Source organism: Oncorhynchus tshawytscha, linkage group LG22 (genome assembly GCF_018296145.1).
Source record: "Oncorhynchus tshawytscha isolate Ot180627B linkage group LG22, Otsh_v2.0, whole genome shotgun sequence".
NCBI classification, from domain to species: Eukaryota; Metazoa; Chordata; class Actinopteri; order Salmoniformes; family Salmonidae; genus Oncorhynchus; species Oncorhynchus tshawytscha.
In genome coordinates, this window is record NC_056450.1 from 3,162,879 (window position 1) to 3,184,475 (window position 21,597).

General features: G+C 44.0%; 1 protein-coding gene across 1 annotated transcript in view; it reads left to right on the forward strand.

The window, feature by feature from the left end:
• The first annotated feature begins 3,771 nt into the window (after positions 1 to 3,771).
• skia (v-ski avian sarcoma viral oncogene homolog a) overlaps positions 3,772 to 21,597 on the forward strand; it is an 80,804-nt gene continuing 62,978 nt past the window's right edge. Inside the window, exon 1 of the mRNA XM_042303576.1 lies at positions 3,772 to 5,163. Coding sequence (XP_042159510.1) covers positions 4,258 to 5,163 — 906 coding nt within the window. The 5' untranslated portion in view covers positions 3,772 to 4,257. The remainder of the gene's footprint in view (positions 5,164 to 21,597) is intronic.

Here is a 21,597-nt window from a genome sequence, read left to right on the forward strand (position 1 = left end):
TTGAAAAGAGGAAAGATGTTCGCCGCTCACTCTCTCTCAACTGTCTCTCAGGCTTGGCCTCGAGTGGCTCAGCAGCTGTAAAAAATATATATACAGTATCAGTCAAAAGTTTGGACACACTTACTCATTCCAGGGTTTTTCTTTATTTTACTATTTTCTACATTGTAGAATAATAGTGAAGACATCAAAACTATTAAATAACATATATGGAATCATGTAGTAACCAAAAAAGTGTTAAACTAATCAAAATATATTTTATATTTGAGATTTTTCAAAGTAACCACCCTTTGCCTTGATGACAGTTTTGCACACTTTTGGCATTCTCTCAACCAGCTTCATGAGGTAGTTACCTGGAATGCATTTCAATTAACAGGTGTGCCTTGTTAAGTTAATTTGTGGACTTTCTTTCCTTCTTAATGCATTTGAGCCAATCAGTTGTGTTGTGATAAGGTAGGGGGGTATACAGAAGATAGCCCTATTTGGTAAAAGATCAAGTGTATATTATGGCAAGAACAGCTCAAATAAGCAAAGAGAAACGACAGTCCATCGTTACTTTAAGACATGATGGTCAGTCAATCCGGGAAAATGTCAAGAACTTTTAAAGTTTCTTCAAGTGCAGTCGCAAAAACCATCAAGCGCTATGATGAAACTCGCTCTCATGAGGACCGCCACAGGAAATTGAAGACCCAGAGTTACCTTTGCTGCAGAGGACAAGTTCATTAGTTACCAGCCTCAGAAATTGCAGCCCAAAGAAATGCTTCTCTGTAACATACACATCTCAACATCAACTGTTATGCACACTCAGAGACTGCGTGAATCAGGCCTTCATGGTCGAATTGCTGCAAAGAAACCACTATTAAAGGACACCAATGTGAAGAATAGACTTGCTTAGGCCAAGAAACACAAGCAATGTACATTAGACCAGTGGAAATCTGTCCTTTGGTCTGATGAGTCCAAATTTGAGATTTTTGGTTCCAACGATGTGTCTTTGTGAGATGCAGAGTAGGTGAACGGATGATCTCTGCATATGTGGTTCCCATAGTGAAACATGGAGGTGTGATAGTGTGGGGCTGCTTTGCTGGTGACACTGTCAATGATTTATTTAGAATTCAACACGCACTTAACCACCATGGCTACCACAGCATTCTGCAGCGATACGCCATCCCATCTGGTTTGCGCTAGTGGGACGATAATTTGTTTTTCAACAGGATAATGACCCTCCAAGAGCTATTTAACCAAGAAGGAGAGTGATGGAGTGCTGCATCAGATGGCCTGGCCTCCACAATCACCTGACCTCAAACCAACTGAGATGGTTTGGGATTAGTTGGACTGCAGAGTGAAGGAAAAGCAGCCAACAAGTGCTCAGCATATGTGGGAACTCCTTCAAGACTGTTGGAAAAGCATTCCAGGTGAAGCTGGTTGAGAGAATGCCATGAGTGTGCAAAGCTGTCATTAAGGCAAAGGGTGGCTACTTTGAAGAATCTAAAATCTAAATATATTTAGATTTGTTTAACACTTTTTTGGGTCACTACATGATTATTTCAAAGTTTTGATGTCTTCACTATTATTCTACAATGTAGAAAATAGTAAAATAATAAAGAAAACCCCTTGAATGAGTAGGTGTGTCTAAACTTTTGACTGGTACTGTATGTGTGTATGTATATATATATATATATATATATATAGTAACCTACACCGGATAGGTACAGTGAAATGTGTTGTTTTTTTACAGGGTCAGCCATAGTAGTATGGCATCACTGGAGCAAATTAGGGTTAAGAGTCTTACTAAAGGGCACATCGACATATTTTTCTCCTGGTCGGCTCAGGTATTCAAACCAGCAACATTTCGGTTGCTAGTCAGGGTTTTAACCACTAGCCTACCTGCCGCCGCATACACTGCATCACTTATATCCCTTAGCAAATAGACAAAGCCCCAGGTCCCTCCAAAAAGGTAAGTTATCTGCAAGACATTCGGGATATAGCTCATCACTATAGCTCCAGATCTGGCAACCCACCATGTCAATTACTGTGGGTGGGTTTCTGAGGAAAATGGAAAAATCATAGCCTGGGTACTAGTTTGTCCACTTGCACTCAAACATTGTCGTAATTGTCATTTGTTTCAAAAATAATTGGACTGATCCATTGTGGAAAATGGTTGAGGCTTTAGCAAGTGGATTGCCTCTGGAGGGTAGGTCAGGGTAGCCTAGTGGTTAGAGTGTTGGACTAGTAGCCAGAAGGTTCCAAGTTCAAACCCCTGAGCTGACAAGGTATATCTGTTGTTCTGCCCCTGAACAGGCAGTTAACCTGCTGTTCCTAGGCCGTCATTGAAAATAAGAATTTGTTCTTAACTGACTTGCCTAGTTAAATAAAGGGTAAAAACACTTTTTTTTCTTGGCATATAAACTCAGAATTTTGCTCACATGAAAATTGTAGCTTACTCATGGTTATGGTTGCTATATGCCATGTAAATATATTGATGATATTAATATCCAGAGTACTAATTTATGGCCTAATTTATATTCTAATGACCTATGTGACTGAGCATATCTCCAATTGCCATGCGGTTGCAGTTACATTGCCTCATGGCTAGGAGGAGCCACAGGAACGGCAAATAATTGCCTCACCTTTCATTTTTTTAGCTCACGTCATCACAGTAAATCTTTATTGGAGATGACAGCAAACGACAACAGGGCCGACCAAATGAACAACATTACAATGCAGGTGTAGAAGGGCATACAGTTAATTTCATGAATCTTTTGAAGGCCGATTAGTATTAAAACCGTGTAGTAGTAAAAAAGCTCATCTACACTCCACAAGTGTATTAGGCGTAGGCTATATTATTTATTCAATCACATTCATTGAAAAAAATATACAAATTGCTCCAGTTAATTACACCCAAGTAACAATGTACATTTTAAATGCACAGTGACAGTTCAGTTTGTATTTTTCTCACCTTTCCCAACTCTTCAGCACAATAGGAATGATTCGATGTAGGCTAGTCCACTTGATCGCAGCCTAACCCCCGCTGCACTGTTCAATTGTTCATACGTTTAAAGTGTGCGTATTCATGCCCTCGTTGTTGCACATTACAATTAAAACTAAAAAACCCTGGGGGAAAGTGACTCAAACATAATTGCATAGACTGTGCTGCTACTATGGGGGAGCTCGAACAGTATAGCCGTGCTTGCGCAATTAACTGGCACATCTATAGAGTAAAACAAGTCTATGCGTAAAAACAGCCTATGCGTAAAATTAATTAAATTGGAATGTTGCGTCCAAATAACAATAATAATAGTTATTCATATGTTGCTATATCTGAAAATATGTGGCCCTAATATGTATTCTTCCCTAGTTTCCGCAATTTACAGTATAAGCCAGCCTGGAAAGATAAACCTAAATAAACAAACCGCAGTCAGTCGTATAATTTGCATTTCCCCTTAAAGTCTAAATTTGACTGTCTGTAGCAAACTCCACCCATTCTCTTTCGGTTACAGCCGTTCCTAGCTGTGAATCAAGGGATTCAATGAGCCCTGTGCATTTTTTTGCCTTTGCATATTCCGCACAAGGCTTCTAGGAGAAGTAGGGGAGTGCCGACTTGTTCCTGGAAGAGCCAGCCTGCGGAGTCAGTCACATTCTTGGCTGGGATTCAATGATTGAGCCAGACACTCACAAACACTGAGAGAGGGATGCGAGGGAGAGGGAGGGAGGGGGAGAGAGAGAGCGAGAGAGAGAGAAAGAGAGAGAGGGGGGGGTGAGTGAGTGAGTGAGCGAGCGAGCGAGCGCAACCCAGCTCACAGACTAGCCATCTCCACACAGGCGTAGCGAACTGCGTGGGTAAACGGAGTGTTTGCATCGGGCTCTACTGCAGTATTTCAAACTGATTTTTGTATGTGTTTTACACCTGTTACATAGAGAGAAGGCTTTGCTTTATCGGTCGATACTTTTTCTGGAACTTCAAAAGCGTACCATTCCTTTTTGGAGGAGTTTCAGAGGGACGCGTTTTAGATATGGACAGTCGGGAGTCTACTGCATGGGAAGACTCGCCGGTGTCACCATTTGCCTAGTAGGTTCCTAGTCAACGGAATTGGAAACTCACTACCCGGGACTTTTTTGTGGATGTTTGATGAAGCGCTTTCCGCACTTGGCTAATTCTGGGATACCTTGGATTTACAAGGAACCGGGACCTATCGTGTCTTTCGATTGTTTTAGTTTTCCCCAGTTGAAAGGAACTCTCGCTTTCAAAGTCGTAGTGAAAACATGGAGACTGTAACTCGACAAAGCTTCCAACCTCACCCAGGACTGCAACAAACTCTCAAGCAGTTTCATCTGAGTTCTATGAGCTCCCTCGGCGGACCGGCGGCTTTTTCTGCTCGATGGCCACATGACCTCCTGTTCAAGAATGATGGGAAAGAGCCCGAGCCCGTGCTGCATCTGCCCATGCAGCCACCGACAGTGATGCCGGGGCCTCTCTTCATCCCGTCCGACCGCTCCACCGAGAGGTGCGAGACGGTCTTGGAGACGGAGACTGTCTCCTGTTTCGTTGTCGGCGGCGAGAAACGTCTGTGCTTGCCGCAGATCCTTAACACCGTCCTTCGGGATTTCTCCCTCCAGCAGATCAACTCGGTGTGCGACGACCTCCACATCTACTGCTCCAGGTGCACGGCGGAACAGCTGGAAATCCTCAAAGTCATGGGGATTCTTCCATTCTCCGCGCCTTCCTGCGGACTCATAACCAAAACTGACGCGGAGCGCCTGTGCAATGCCCTGATTTACGGGGGCACCTACCCTCCGCACTGCAAGAAAGAGTTTTCTGGCTCCCTGGAGCTGGAGATCACGGAGAGAAGCTTCAAAATATACCACGAGTGTTTCGGAAAGTGCAAGGGTCTCTTCGTCCCGGAGCTGTACACCAGCCCCAACGCAGCTTGCATCCAGTGCATGGACTGCAGACTCATGTACCCGACCCATAAGTTCGTGGTGCACAGTCACAAATCGTTGGAAAACAGGACTTGCCACTGGGGCTTTGACTCCGCCAACTGGAGGGCATACGTCCTCTTGGGCCAGGATTACACGGGGAAAGAGGAGAAGGCGCGCCTGGAGCAGCATTTGGACGAGATTAAAGAGAAATTTGACTTCGCCAACAAATATAAGAGGAAAGCATCAAGGGTGAGTTTAAGTCTATGTTACAATGTAGTTGCACTGTGTTGCAAGTGTTGTTGCATTATACGAATGTTGTTACACTGTTGAACGTTTGTTTCCATTTCTCTTTCTGGTGTGTTGTTGTCTTCTTGTAAATATAATGCGTCAACGAACGTCAACGACTCCTATCTAGAGTACAGTATACTATTGGTGCAATCTGCAATGATTTGTCCCTGCCATGGGTTTGTTTAGACTGGAGACGAGTCTTTCCAGGATTTGGTTACACTTAACATATTGTTACTAATTGTCCACCAATACCAGCTAAACGCCTCTGGTGGCAATAAAATCATTATTTGCCTGTGAAAAACCTCTGCGGGTGTCAATGGCTCAATTTTATTGACCTTACTTTAAAAACAATCCCATTTACCAACAAATTACCCTATAATAGTGTTACAACAACTATCGAGAACTCATGTGATGTAAGGACGGGACAAGGAAATAAAGTCGTCATTTCTTAAGTCCGGAGAACACCTCCTACAGCAACCCCCCAGCTCTGCAGGCAGTTGCACGCACGCACCCCACTCCCCCTTTACAGCTCTTGAGGTGGGGGCTGCCGCCCTCTCAGTTCGCACTTTTCAGTGTATTGTGGCAGACTGGCTGTGTTTGAGAAAGAGGCACTTGGTCGGGCCCAGTTATCTCAGGTACTTGAAGATGGATGTTTCGTTAACGAGGGGCTCTTCCGTGCGTAATGGGGGGCTGGCTTTTTATTAGGACGCGCGAGATAGGTTCATTGTTGTGTCTGTCTAGAGAGCCCATTACAGTAGAAGACTCCGACTTTGTCAGCTGAATAACTAGGCTACTATCGCTTCAATCTGTCTGTGTTTGTGCCAATGGGTTACTATAAGATCAAATCCTATGCCACAACAAAATATGTTAAATATTACTAAGCACTTTTTTATTATGCTTTTTCCCCCTCCAAATGCAGTGATTCTAAAAATATTATAGAGAGGGAGGGGAGACCAGCACTGTTTCTGCAAGCCATTAGTGATGGGCATTCTGAGTCTTTTCGGGGAACTGGCCCATTTAGAGCCATTCACCTAAAAGAGCTGGCTCATTTGGTTCCCAACCAGTTCTTCATTCAAAATGCTTAAAAATCTACCTATAATCATGAAACAATTGAACATCTCCAATGTAAATGCCAAGAGGTAGACTACCATTATGTCAGATCGTGAAATGCGCGTTCAAAAACATTTTTACTTGGCCAAATTATTAGATGGCGCGAAAAAATCAGCGGGGACCAGATTTACGCGCTCCCCACTATTTATTGTTTCTACCGTGAGGGTTCACCCTCTTAATATAATTATTTTGTAACTTTCTGCAGAAAAACGTTGTTTTGAGCAAAGAAATCAGTAGTAGCAGTATGCAAATCAGGTAGCGAAATGAACGTCTCTTTCACAGATGCGATTCGGCTCCGGATGTTCACCAACAATATCTGTTCAAAAAGAGCGGCTCGTTCACATCAAGCCATGATTTATCAGGTGGATTCCCGCATCTCTTTCATTGCCGGCTATCTGATGAGCCCTAAATGAAGGAGAGTGGAGCCTATCACACGGGTAAGAGGGGCCCAGAGTCTCGCATGCCACCCAGGCTCACCCGTTTCGGGGTAATTGAGCTCTGTGAAGAGTATGGGGGCCTCTGTTTGCCTAACCCTGACTTTTACATTGGAGGATATATAGGCTTTAGCCTAGAACTGCTACTACAACAGGCAGACCCTTGATTCTAAGGGCTCACACCAATAGCGTTTGCTGGCGGAGAGTACTTGGCATCGCTAAATGTAATTTGCTAACCGAGTGCGCACCGATTTTACACGTAGAATCACTTGAAAAATGTCATCAGTCAGACGTCTACAGCGGGTTGTCCCTAAAACACAGCTCGCTGAACGATTGGCAGACGAACGCTAGATCCACATTCAGTTCGATGTGAGCCGGCCTTAAGTCATATGGGGGGATTAAGCCTGCGCTTTGGAGTGGGGAGGCAGGCAGAGGGGGGGGTCATCCCTCCCCTCTTCCCCCAGCTAAGAGTGATAAAAGAGCCCCCTCCACAAATGAAAGGCAAGCATGGTCATTTGCATGAACTGTTAACATGAATAGAGTTGATGAAGCAGGGATAGGAGTATTGTGGTGGAAACATAATATGATCCCAACAAAGGGGTACATTCACCTCCCCCATCACACACACTCTTTTCCCTTCCCCCTTGTTACCTACTCCTTTGCCCCTCAGCATGAAAGGAGGGTGAAAGGAGAGTGGGTGATTATGGTAAGGCAGTTTTTGGTGGGCCATACAAACAAAGTGGAAGTGTTTACCAACAGAGGTCTAACAATTCACCACCCTTCCATTTGCCAGTATTTTAGGAGGGCCAGAGCCTTGCCATGCCACAGTCAATACTTTCTCTTGGCACTCATCTGTGTTTAGGTTTGAGTGGGGGAACCGAAAGGACCCCTCTTTAAAACTCTCTTCTATTTTTAGAGGGTCTCAAAAGGCGTGTTAGAAATTGTTAATATGACCGTCCTTTGAATTCACTCTTTTTTTTTATCAAGTGGCTTTGTAAAAGCAATGCTAATGAGAGAACATTTGCAGAATCTTGAATTATGATAATATTGCTCAACTTCTCTCACTACTGTACAAGTTTCCATTTGTCAGCAAATTTCACCAGGGGTGTTACTTTGAAATGCATTTCCGAGAAGTAAGTAAGTGATAGACCGGATTGAATTTATTGTGCTTTCAATACCTTTTTTTCTTGAGTTGTTGGCAAGAGGAAAGGTGGTTTTTGTGAAAGTTTGTGAATGTAGCTGGCAGCCATCTCACAGTCAGACACAGGAAGTGAGCTCGAAGGACTTCCTGGCCTCGGAGACGCTTTGCTCCTCTGAGGAGCAGACTGCTGCTTGGTAGCAGCCGTCTGAGGTAGAGGTCGACCGATTAATCGGAATGGCCGATTAATTAGGGCAGATTTCAACTTTTCGTAACAATCGGAAATCGGTATTTTGGGTGCCGATTTTTTATTATTATTAATGAAGGCAAGTCAGTTAAGAACACATTCTTATTTTCAATGACGGCCTAGGAACGGTGGGTTAACTGCCTTGTTCAGGGGCAGAACGACAGATTTTCACCTTGTCAGCTCGGGGGATCCAATCTTTCAACCTTACAGTTAACTAGTCCAACGCAATAACAACCTGCCTCTCTGTCGTTGCACTCCACAAGAAGACTGCCTGTTACGCAAATGCAGTAAGCCAAGGTAAGTTGCTAGCTAGCATTAAACTTATCTTAGAAAAAACAATCAATCATTATCACTAGTTAACTACACATGGTTGATGATATTACTAGATATTATCTAGTGTGTCCTGCGTTGCATATAATCTGACTGAGCATACAAGTATCTAAGTATCTGACTGAGCGGTGGTAGGCCGAAGCAGGCGTGTAGACATTAATTCAAACAGCACTTTCGTGCATTTTGCCAGCAGCTCTTCGTTGTGCGTCAAGCATTGCGCTGTTTATGACCTCAAGCCTATCAACTCCCAAGATGAGGCTGGTGTAACCGAAGTGAAATGGCTAGCTAGTTAGCGCGCGCTAATAGAGTTTCAAACGTCACTCGCTCTGAGCCTTCTAGTAGTTGTTCCCCTTGATCTGCTTGGGTAACACTGCTTCTATGGTGGCTGTTGTCGTTGTGTTGCTGGTTCGAGCCCAGGGAGGAGCGAGGAGAGAGACGGAAGCTATACTGTTACACTGGCAATACTAAAGTGCCTATAAGAACATCCAATAGTCAAAGGTTAATGAAATACAAATGCTATAGATGGAAATAGTCCTATAATTCATATAATAACTACAACCTAAAACTTCTTACCTGGGAATATTGAAGACACATGTTAAAAGGAACCACCAGCTTTCATATGTTCTCATGTTCTGAGCAAGGAACTGAAACGTTGGCTATCTTACATAGCACATATTGCACTTTTACTTTCTTCTCCAACACTTTGTTTTTGCATTATTTAAACCAAATTGAACATGTTTCATTATTTACCTGAGGCTAAATAGATTTTATTGATGTATTATATTAAGTTAAAATAAGTGTTCATTCAGTATTGTTGTAATTGTCATTATTACAAATAAATAAATAAACAATCGACCTATTAATCGGAATCTGCTTTTTTTGGCCCTCCACTAATCGGTATTGGTATCGGCGTTAAAAAAAAATCATAATCGGTCGACCTCTAGTCTGGGCATTACCCAACACACACACATCCCACCCATAGACAGGAAAATGACACCACACCGACTTTGCAGTACACCTTCCTTATTGCAGCCTACTTCCCTTATAAAAGGCTGTGTTGGAATTTGCAATAAAAGTGCATTCTCCGTTTTCATTTTAGATGTGAGCACGCCGGTGTTGACTGTGGGAGTGCAAACAGCTGTGAATGAGCAAGTGAGTTAGCTCAGTGAACTGTTGAATGGGTTCAAAGTTTACAAGTCGGGTGTGGAGCAGTAGACTTGGTCTCTAAGTTCACCATGCCAATGTTGGCTTGCCTTTATTACGGTTTCTGGCTCGAACACATGTGGGTGGCAAACATCATCAGTGGCTTTCCGCATCAGGATGTTTAGATAAGGATGGCGGCCGCAGATTTAGGACCTCCCTAGGTTTTAGTTCACATCAAGACGATGTGATTTATATGCACCCCATCTGTTGGGAGGAGATATGAACGAGAGAGAAAAAGAATGGGAGCGAGCTTAGTTTATGCACAGGCAGTTTACGTTTCCACCAACGGCCAAGTTTTGCTGAGACATTTAGCAGCAGCACAGTCTTTTGGTTGCATAAGGCGAAAAACAGAATACAAAAGCATTCAGACTCTGAGCGTAAAAATCTCAATGGCTCAATGGTTCTCCCAGCCTGGCCCTGGACTGTAGCAAGCTGGTTTGTTGCTCTCTAGTGCGGCAGGGCTATCAGACGTTGTTTTGTTGTGTGTTTTGGCAGACGTCGCCTTGTGGAAGCCAGCAGACAAGACTAGTAGTTAGCCAGGGAAAAACTAGTAGTTAGTCTGGGAAACAGAAGAGTTGCGACAGACGTTACATTCCAGACCCGCCACTCCTTGCAAGAGAGAGATGAAACTGCAAACCCTTTTAAAACATTTTTTATTTTACTAGGCAAGTCAGTTAAAGAACAAATTCTTATTTTCAATGACGGCCTAGGAACAGTGTGTTAACTACCTTGTTCGGGGGCAGAACGACAGATTTTTTTGGACCTTTTCAGCTTAGGGATTCGATCTTGCAACCTTTCAGTAACTAGTCCAACGCTCTAACCACTAGGCTACCTGCCGCCCCAGCAAACCCTCTTGAGTAGGCATGAATGAAACATGTCCCCACACCTGCACTGTTATATCCAACCCTCCACCGTCCATTTTCTGTGGGACAGGAAAATCAAGTTGTTTTCCCTCCCATGTTTCATTCTCGCGCCGGGGTGGCTAGGAAGGCTTTTGTAGGCAAAGAGCAGCTGTTAGAGAGAGGCTGTGAAGGCAGATGCATTCAGACAGGACTTGCATCATGATGCTTTTGGTCTGCAGTTGCAATTAAGGTTGAAAATGGAAGAAGCCTAAAACTGAGTTTGGACTAGAAGCTCTTTTGTGGACTCTCAAAAGGGTGGCAAAAGTGCAAAGAGATCCCATTTTATAGAGTGCAAGCCAGGTAGCAGGCAGGCCCCTCTCTCTCTTTCTGCAGAGTCAGCCCTCTCTAGCAAGGAGATCTGGGGGCCTCGTTGTTTTCAAAAGCACTGCTCCAAAAGTGTGGCTGGGCTCCAGACCCTGTTTCACAGGGGCTGAAACTTCCCTTCCCACTGCCCAAAAATGTCCCCAGTGCACCTTGGGATATCTGGCCTCCAGCTGAAGGGTATGCTTGTTGGAGGGAGGGAAGGAGTGAGGGAGGGAAAGGAAGGGGTAGGAAGTGAACTCCCTGAGGGAACAGAAGACCATGTCCTGTTTCATATGCAAGGCACAGGCATGGCTAAGCCTTTTGATGGAGAACCATATCCACACTGTGGACAGCACAACAGCTGGTAGCCATGCATATCAATGGCCACAGAGAGAATATGCCTCTTCACTTAGTTTTGGGAGGGTTTTCAGTAGGGAAAATGCAGCAACTGCCGCTGCATTAAAATACATATACGGCCGCGATGGGCCAGTTGTTTTGGAGTAGTGGTTGAATTGATTGAAGAAGGACTTTTTTCTGCATGGTGATGTCGTGAGGGCTGTTGTGATCGCAGAAGACCCATCCAATGACTCCTGTGTGTGTGTGTGTCTGTCTCTGTGTGTGTGTGTGTGTGTGTGTGTGTGTGTGTGTGTGTGTGTGTGTGTGCATGACCGAGAAATGACAAACTCTCCAGAAGCCTGCATAGTGCCTAGCTAAATGAGTCCTCCTCCAATCTCTATCTCTGACCAGGCAGACTGTGACTACTCTGAGTTGTCTGGGTACAGTGAGCCCTGCCTTGTTGGACCAGCGGGATCAATAGGATATCGACAGCCAGGGGTCTTCCCCTGTCAAGGGCGGCTGAAGAGTCCATCTCTCCTTCACCTCCACTGCATAACCAGAAGGGACACGGTGATGTCCGTTTTCTCGTCTGACCTCATATCAGTTCTATCGACCACACGGGGCAGTTGTGCAATGAACACCTCGTCGCAGTTGGTTTGATTATTGAGTTTAGCAGAGTTGTATGTTCGAGAGATACTATATATGGTTCTAATTCTATACGTTGTTCTACATGACTCTGACATCTAGCACTTTACTAATACTTGTCTAAGCTAAGAGGGCTGTCTTTCTCAATGAGACCTAAGGGGTGGATTTCATACTGACAAACAGATGCTGATTCCACAGTGTAGATAAGGTGGCGGAGGAAACCTCCCGTTAACAATTTGGATGATTGTTGCTCTGTAGCTTGAATGGTATTCAAATGTAAGTCAATTGCATTTCTTATTTGAATTAGCAGTTAACTTCATGTGCAAAGAGGCTCACGTTAATTATTTGCAACATGTGCCGCTCACTTGCACTGTTTAATATTGTCTCGCTGGGAGAAAAAAACATCTCCCCTCCGTAACACGGCATCACAACACGCATTATTACGAGAAGCAAACAGGGAATCACAGGTGACATGCTTGACTGTGGCGTCTGGGAAATTCTTCAAAAGAGCACAATAACAGCGAGGGAGAATAAATTAAATGCGCCGATTCCTTTCATTTCCACCCTGCCGGCAGCTATTTTAATTCACAGCCTTTTAAAGTTAGTCTAACAAACGGGGCTTCTCTTTACGAAAGGCTGAATGTTCACTGGAAATACTTGATAAAACAACAGATATAATAGTTATCTATGTTCCGTTTGTTCATTTTTTCCAAGGGCATTTTTTGTTGTTGCATTTTCTGTTTAATTTCTCAATGATGAATTCATATGGCTAGTACACACAGGTTTAGTTCTGACACATGCAGCATTTTCAATGGAATTTACCGTACAGTAATTCGTATACTATCATGTTAAGCTCCCAGGGATTTGGTGTTATTCCTGTGGCTGCTCTGTACAATGATAGATTCCATGAGTCCTTTGAGTATTCTCCCTTTCTCCTTAGCGATCTTTTCTAGAAGCTCACTGCCTGCCATCCTCCTCCATACACACTTGCGTCTGCACACACACACACGTCCCTTGGGACCCCCTCCCCTTCCACCAACTTTGCCACTACTGTCGTCCTTGGGGAATAGCACAAATCCTATGTGCTGGAAAAGGGAGCAAAAAGACAAAAAGAGAGAGAAGTTCAACCCCTCATCACAAGCCATTGTCTGCCCCTCTCCTCCCTCTCCTCTTCCAGTGTGTCCCCTCCCCTGCCTCCTGTCTCCCCCCTGCTGGTCTGCCTGCCTCCCGGTCAGTCAGGAGTGTCTGCATATGACAAATGGCGATCTGGGGGACGTGCTTTATGAGCGGCAAAGGTCAAGAGGGCTGGAGAGTGCATTAATATACCTGACTGCCTGAGTGACTGGGGAGTAGTGAACAGGACCTGGTGTGCTATAACGCTCTGAAGGAAAGAGGGACGGTGAGAGAGGAGGAGGGGGATACAGGGAAAGGTCCCCGTACAAGTAAATGACTACGGGTATCCTTCCACTACCCAAAGTGAAAAAGTAGTGCCAACAGGTTACCCGGGCTTACTTTGGCTACACATTCAACCTCCATCCAATCAACCACGACCGCCGCCTCGTCCTCAGAGCTACTACAGCCGTCAGCCAATTAATTAAATTATGACGTAGGGCATTTATTGGGTTTCAAGACTGGAAAAGTTTTCAATGAAGCATATATGCCCGACATGAAAAACCATACACTTTGGTAACCAACAGTACTTGGTTCTAAAATAAATCTCACACTGTGAAGATATTAGCCCACCGCCAGACAGGGAATTCCCTACAAGTATTTGTGTGCGCACGATAAACATCCTAGTCTATTTCTGTGTTCGCACGGCTGACAATAATCACCCCCCTCGGAGTGGATACTTTTTGTTTTGACACACGGCCACATATCGCACTATATCAAGAGGCTAAAAATGAGACGCCGCCTTTTTTCTCGTGCATCTGTGTGTGGATAAAGATAGATGCAGTGTTTGGCGAGCCGTTATGGTACAGTAGTAGTATGTCCGGTATCTCTCTCTCTCTCTCTCTCTCTTTTTTGTTTGTTTGAAGGAGTGGCCCAGTTACAAGGACTCTGTCGTTGGCACACACGGGCACTCAGACGCTTCAGCCTGCTATAAACTCAATCATTCTGGGGGGTGAGAGAGAGAGAGAGACAAAGAGAGAAACTACCTCCATATACTTTAATAATACAACTTGTCATGAACAACCGGGAGACTACATGCTCTCCTCCACCCATTGAAATTCAGCTGATTTATTTTTCAGTTTATTATAATTTTAATGAAATTGCATGAACATTTTTATTAGGGAGTGTCAGTAAACATTATGAATTGATGACGCTCATTGAAGTCCTATTGGTCCAATCCTGTGTGGGTTTGTAATGGGAAAGCGGCTGTGTGTAGAAGGTAGCCGATTGCTGAGAGAAAGAAGAGAGAGAGAGAGAGAGAGAGAGAGAGGGGAGATTAGGAGGGGGGGGCTTCATTGGCATGGCTGGCTGGGGGCGATTTGTGCTGCGTCAGCCCGGACTCTCTTTGTGTGACAGTGGTGTCGGCCTTTTGAAAGAGCGGTCTGTCACATGACCTCCCCCAAAATGATGATCCCTCTCACCCTCTCAGCTCTTTCAGCTCACGTAAGCCAATAGTGTGCCTCAGAACAGCTCCCACGGGGGCAGATGGCTGTCTGACGAAGGAAGCCAGACACACACAAAAGCACACACACTGCAGCATACATACTCGCAATCACATAAAAAGTATTATACAGCACTATCACAAATTCTTGTCAACAGTACAGTCATTTAAAAGGAAAGAACACTACATTCTGCTTTGGTGAAATTGTTTTGTAGATATAATGCTTCGCAGTGAGGTGTTTTTTTATATTTACACTCATCTAATCATCTAATGCTTAACTAGCCAAATACCCATGTGAGCGACAAGGGAACATTTGAATAGGAATGGCCTATTCTGCCTCTTTGGGTTTGTGATTGTGCCTGGGCAAGCGTGTGTGTGTCTGCTTTGTTTTCTGCCTGGATCAGCTGTAGGAGGAGGTTTGCCTCTCACTGCCTACTCATTTCCATCTCCATCTGTCTGTCTCCCACGGTGATGGAGGCTTGCCTCTCCCTGCCCCCTCTCCACACATACACACACTCACACACACACCTCCCGGTGTCAGGTGTGTAGGCAGGCACTGTTATGAGGCTGTTAGGCGGCTCACAGGAGAGAGTCATGAGGTTGGCAGGATCCTACTCCCACTGTGTAATGGGAAAAGCCAATTCCAATGCCTGGCTAATCTTGTTTCAGATTGAAACAGCACGATTAGACTGGAGGGCAGCTGCTAAGTGTACTTCTCATAGGTGGCACCTCCGTTACTCGGTCGCATCATGCCATTGTTATGACCGCTCTCAAGTCGTCCTCTAACAGCGGCGCCATAGTGGTGCCCTAAAGTGGTGAGAAACCCAGTCATTCTGGACGGAGGCGAACCACGGTTTCGTCTAAATTACACTATAGTGCCTGGAAATACAATGACATTGCTAAAGTAGTCAAATATTAATACTTTGTCAGCCTTATCATGTCGTCAAATTTACTTGAGACTGATGGCAATGTTGTCATTAGCTAGCAATGTTTGTCAAAAATAGCTAGCAATGCTAACGTTAGCTAGCTAAAATCCGGTCAATTTTATACAGCATCTAAAGCCAATCTGGCGACATCAAAATGATGACAAAAGGCTTTCCTACTAGTTATTTGCCTCCCTTTTGAATGTTGTTTTATTTCCATACCACTGTAATGCACTTTTGATGAGATCTTCATTAGCGCTCATTGACGAGGCATGGAGTAAAATGCTCAGTCGGGCATCAGTCCAAAACAAACGTTCCGAACAATATTGTGATAAAACGTGCAACCCATGAATAGGGGAAATCGCTTTGCTTTGCACAGTGGATGAACTGTATGTAGGCTGCATATGTTCAGTAATGTATGTGGGTGATGGTGATGGTGGGGATCGGGGGTGGACTGGTTGGAAAAACAAAGCTTCTGCATCTGAAAGATCCTACCACATACATGCTTATAGCACACAGAGAGAGCCTGCTGTCCCCTACACTGCATCTCTCATTCAGAGGATGGGGGGACTCAAATGTCACAATTCCCACAGCCCCCCCTCCCCCAAAAATTTAAATAGCGGCGTCATGATCTATCACAGCAAACATCGGATGCCAGGCCCTGTGTGGCTATTGAATTATGAAAAGGCTTGGGGCTATTCTGTGGTGGAGGGAGGCTGCAACCCCCTCTTTTGGGGGGTGGGTTAGTTATTAAAGAGTGGTTGTGCATGCTTAGCCGCAGCCATGTCGAAGGGCAGGTCCCATGGGCTCTGGGGGGTATTGTGACCCTCTCCTCTACGGGGTTTTGTGGCTGGCCTTTGTCATCTCTTTCTATGGAGGGCATCAGCTGGGACATTGCGCTCTCCCCATCCCCCTTTATCGCCCCATTACTTGTCCCAAGCTACTGAGTCACAGACAACTGCTCATCATCGGACCCCTACCTTCCCCCTCCTCTACCTTTACTCTCCTCTGTTTGTTCTTCCCTCCCTAGAGTTTTACTTATAAATGTATGAATGCTAGCTAAGGTGCCAAGAAGGGATAGGCCTACATATAAATAGCAGACCTGGGTTTATATACATGTGTGTTTGAGTATCTGGTTTAAAAATATATAGTTTTTCTGTTTATTTTAGTATTTTCAAATACCCAAACAAATACCTTTATTTGAGTATTTGAATGGTTATTTGTATAAACCAAATAGTCTGCAAATTGTATTTGACAGTATGTTCAAATACTTATTTTGAATACTATGTTCGATGGCTGTGTTAAACGTATGGGAGTGCATTTCACTCTGTGTATTTTAGTTTTCCAATACTTTCCAAGTGTATTTACAAATACATTAAAATATTAAACTACATGTCTTTTCAAATAAAATACAGTGCCAGTCAAAAGTTTGGACAAACCTACTCATTCAAGTGTTTTTCTTTATTTTTGCTATTTTCTACATTGTAGAATAATAGTGAAGACATCAAAACTATGAAATAGCACACATGGAATAATGTAGTAACTAGAGGTCGAACGATTATGATTTTTCAACGCCAATACCGATACCGGAGGACCAAAAAAGCAGATACCGATTAATCGGACAATTTTGTTATTTATTTGTAATAATGACAATTACAACAATACTGAATGAACACTTATTTTAACTTAATATAATACATCAATAAAAATAAATGTAGCATCAAATAAATAATGAAACATGTTCAATTTGGTTTAAATAATGCAAAAACAAAGTGTTGGAGAAGTAAAAGTGCAATATGTGCCATGTAAGAAAGCTAACGTTTGAGTTCCTTGCTCAGAACATGAGAACATATGAAAGTTGGTGGTTCCTTTTAACATGAGTCTTCAATATTCCAAGGTAAGAGGTTTTAGGTTGTAGTTGATATAGTATTTATAGGACTATTTCGCTCTATACTATTTGTATTTCATATACCTTTGACTATTGGATGTTCTTATAGGCATTATAGTATTGCCAGTGTACAGTATAGCTTCCGCCCCTCTCCTCGCCCCTACCTGGGCTCGAACCAGGAACACATCGACAACAGCCACACTCGAAGCAGCGTTACCCATCGCTTCACAAAAGCCGCGGCCCTTGCAGAGCAAGGGGAATAACTATTCCAAGTCTCAGAGCGAGTGACGTTTGAAAGGCTATTAGCACGCACCCCGCTAACTAGCTAGCCATTTCACATCGGTTACACCAGCCATTAGGCTGACGCTTTTGTAAAATCATCCCCCAGCGTTGCATCGATTATATGCAACGCAGGACACGCTAGATAAACTAGTAATATCATCAACCATGTGTAGTTATAACTAATGATTATGATTGATTGATTGTTTTTTATAAGATAAGTTGAGATAAGGTGAAAATCTGTCGTTCTGCCCCTGAACAAGGCAGTTAACCCACCGTTCCAAGGCCGTCATTGAAAATAAGAATGTGTTCTTAACTGACTTGCCTAGTTAAATAAAGGTATATATTTTTAAAAAATCGGCCAAATCGGTGCCCAGAAATACCGATTTCTGATTGTTATGAAAACTTGAAATCTGCTTTAATTAATCGGCCATTCTGATTAATCGGTCGACCTCTATAGTAACCAAAAAGTGTGAAACAAAGCAAAATATATTTTATATTCTTCAAAGTAGCCACTCTTTGCCTTGAAGACAGCTTTACACACTCTTGGCATGCTCTCAACCAGCTTCATGAGGAATGCTTCATGAGGAATGCTTCATGAGGAATGCAGTCTTGAAGGAGTTCCCACATATGCTGAGCACTTGTTGGCTGCTTTTCCTTCAATCTGCAGTCCAACTCATCCCAAACCATCTCAATTGAGTTGAGGTTGTCGTGTAAATATTCAGTCAATCATATTTCTCAAGTACCGGAGCCTGTGATTTCAAATAGACTTTATTACAATATAATTGATTGAATATGTCCGTAAACACACCGTCCAGCTGGTCTGCGCATGCTCTGATCCCTATACCAGTCTGCTGTTCCCACATGCTTCAAGAGGGCCACCATTGTTCCTGTTCCCAAGAAAGCTAAGGTAACTGAGCTAAACGACTACCGCCCCGTAGCACTCACATCCGTCATCATGAAGTGCTTTGAGAGACTAGTCAAGGACCATATCACCTCCACCCTACCTGACACCCTAGACCCACTCCAATTTGCTTACCGCCCAAATAGGTCCACAGACGATGCAATCTCAACCACACTGCACACTACCCTAACCCATCTGGACAAGAGGAATACCTATGTGAGAATGCTGTTCATCGACTACAGCTCGGCATTCAACACCATAGTACCCTCCAAGCTCGTCATCAAGCTCGAGACCCTGGGTCTCGACCCCGCCCTGTGCAACTGGGTACTGGACTTCCTGACGGGCCGCCCCCAGGTGGTGAGGGTAGGCAACAACATCTCTCCCCGCTGATCCTCAACACTGGGGCCCCACAAGGGTGCGTTCTGAGCCCTCTCCTGTACTCCCTGTTCACCCACGACTGCGTGGCCACGCACGCCTCCAACTCAATCATCAAGTTTGCGGACGACACAACAGTGGTAGGCTTGATTACCAACAACGACGAGACGGCCTACAGGGAGGAGGTGAGGGCCCTCGGAGTGTGGTGTCAGGAAAATAACCTCACACTCAACGTCAACAAAACTAAGGAGATGATTGTGGACTTCAGGAAACAGCAGAGGGAACACCCCCTATCCACATCGATGGAACAGTAGTGGAGAGGGTAGCAAGTTTTAAGTTCCTCGGCATACACATCACAGACAAACTGAATTGGTCCACTCACACAGACAGCATCGTGAAGAAGGCGCAGCAGCGCCTCTTCAACCTCAGGAGGCTGAAGAAATTCGGCTTGTCACCAAAAGCACTCACAAACTTCTACAGATGCACAATTGAGAGCATCCTGGCGGGCTGTATCACCGCCTGGTATGGCAACTGCTCCGCCCTCAACCGTAAGGCTCTCCAGAGGGTAGTGAGGTCTGCACAACGCATCACCGGGGGCAAACTACCTGCCCTCCAGGACACCTACACCACCCGATGTTACAGGAAGGCCATAAAGATCATCAAGGACATCAACCACCCGAGCCACTGCCTGTTCACCCTGCTATCATCCAGAAGGCGAGGTCAGTACAGGTGCATCAAAGCTGGGACCGAGAGACTGAAAAACAGCTTCTATCTCAAGGCCATCAGACTGTTAAACAGCCACCACTAACATTGAGTGGCTGCTGCCAACACACTGACACTGACACTGACTCAACTCCAGCCACTTTAATAATGGGAATTGATGGGAAATGATGTAAATATATCACTAGCCACTTTAAACAATGCTACCTTATATAATGTTTACATACCCTACATTATTCATCTCATATGCATACGTATATACTGTACTCTATATCATCGACTGCATCCTTATGTAATACATGTATCACTAGCCACTTTAACTATGCCACTTTGTTTACATACTCATCTCATATGTATATACTGTACTCGATATCAGCTACTGTATCTTGCCTATGCTGCTCTGTACCATCACTCATTCATATATCCTTATGTACATATTCTTTATCCCCTTACACCGTGTATAAGACAGTAGTTTTGGAATTGTTAGTTAGATTACTTGTTGGTTATTACTGCATTGTCGGAACTAGAAGCACAAGCATTTCGCTACACTCGCATTAACATCTGCTAACCATGTGTATGTGACAAATAAGATTTGATTTGATTTGACAATATAATACAAGCCGAGCTGGTTCATGAAATCAACTATCCTTCCAGTCTTGGCACATACTTCTTATACATTTTTCCTCCTGACGTCACACACAGCAACTCCTCTTAATGACTCATCCCCTCTGGCATTTAGCCACAGTTATCTTATTGCCCTGCACTAATTTTAGTTTGGTTTCACATTAGGGCATTGAACCTGTAGAGCCACACCAATAGTTCAAAAATACAGACATGTTCTCGACTAAAACAGGTTCATGCATGTAGGACCATAGCAACAGTCCATAGATACATTTTACAGAAATAACCAGACATGTCCACTCCCCAGACAGGTGCATGTCTAATGGTGTCTAATGACCTAGTCTTGCGGACTATCCTGAAATGTATAATGGACACACATGTTCTAGAAAATTCTCAATAAGTCGGGTGATTGTGGAGGCCAATTCATCTGATGCAGCACTCCATCACTCGACTTCTTGGTCAAATAGCCCTTACACCGCCTGGAGGTGTGTTGGGTCATTGTCCTGTTGAAAAACAAATGATATTCCCACTAAGCACAAACCAGGTGGGATGGTGTATCGCTGCATAATGCTGTGGTAGCCATGCTGGTTAAGTGTGCCTTGAATTCTAAATAAATAACTGACAGTGTCACCAGCAAAGCACCCCCAAACCATCACACCTCCTCCATGCTTCATAGTGGGAACAACACATGTGGAGATCATCCGGTTACCTACTCTGCGTCTCACAAAGACACGGCGGTTGGAACCAAAATCTACAATTTGGACTCATCATACACTTGTGTTTCTTGGCCCAAGCAAGTCTCTCCTTATTATTGGTGTCCTTTAGTAGTGGTTTCTTTGCAGCAATTCGACCATGAATGCCTGATTAATGCGGTCTCTGAACAGTTGATGTTGAGATGTGTCTGTTACTTGAACCCTGTGAAGCATTTATTTGGGCTGCAATCTGAGGTGCAGTTAACTCTAACGAAGTTATCCTTTGCAGCAGAGGTAACTTCTACATTGGGCCAGTAGGTAGCCTAGTGGTTAGGGCGTTGGGCCAGTAACCGAAAGGTTGCTAGATTGAATCCCTGAGCTGACAAGGTAAAAATCTGTTGTTCTGCCCCTGAACAAGGCAGTTAACCCACTGTTCCTAGGCCGTCATTGAAAATAAGAATTTGTTCTTAACTGACTTGCCTAGTTAAATGAAGAATAAATAAATCAACTCTGGGTCTTCCTTTCCTGTGGTGGTCCTTATGAGAGCCAGTTTCATCATAGCGCTAGATGGTTTTTGCAACTGCACTTGAAGAAACTTTCAACTTTCAAGTTCTTGAAATTTTCCAGATTGAGTGACCTTTATGTCTTAAAGTAATGATGGACAGTCGTTTCTCTTTACTTGTTTAAGCTGTTCTTGCCATAATATGGACTTGGTCTTTTACCAAATAAAGCTA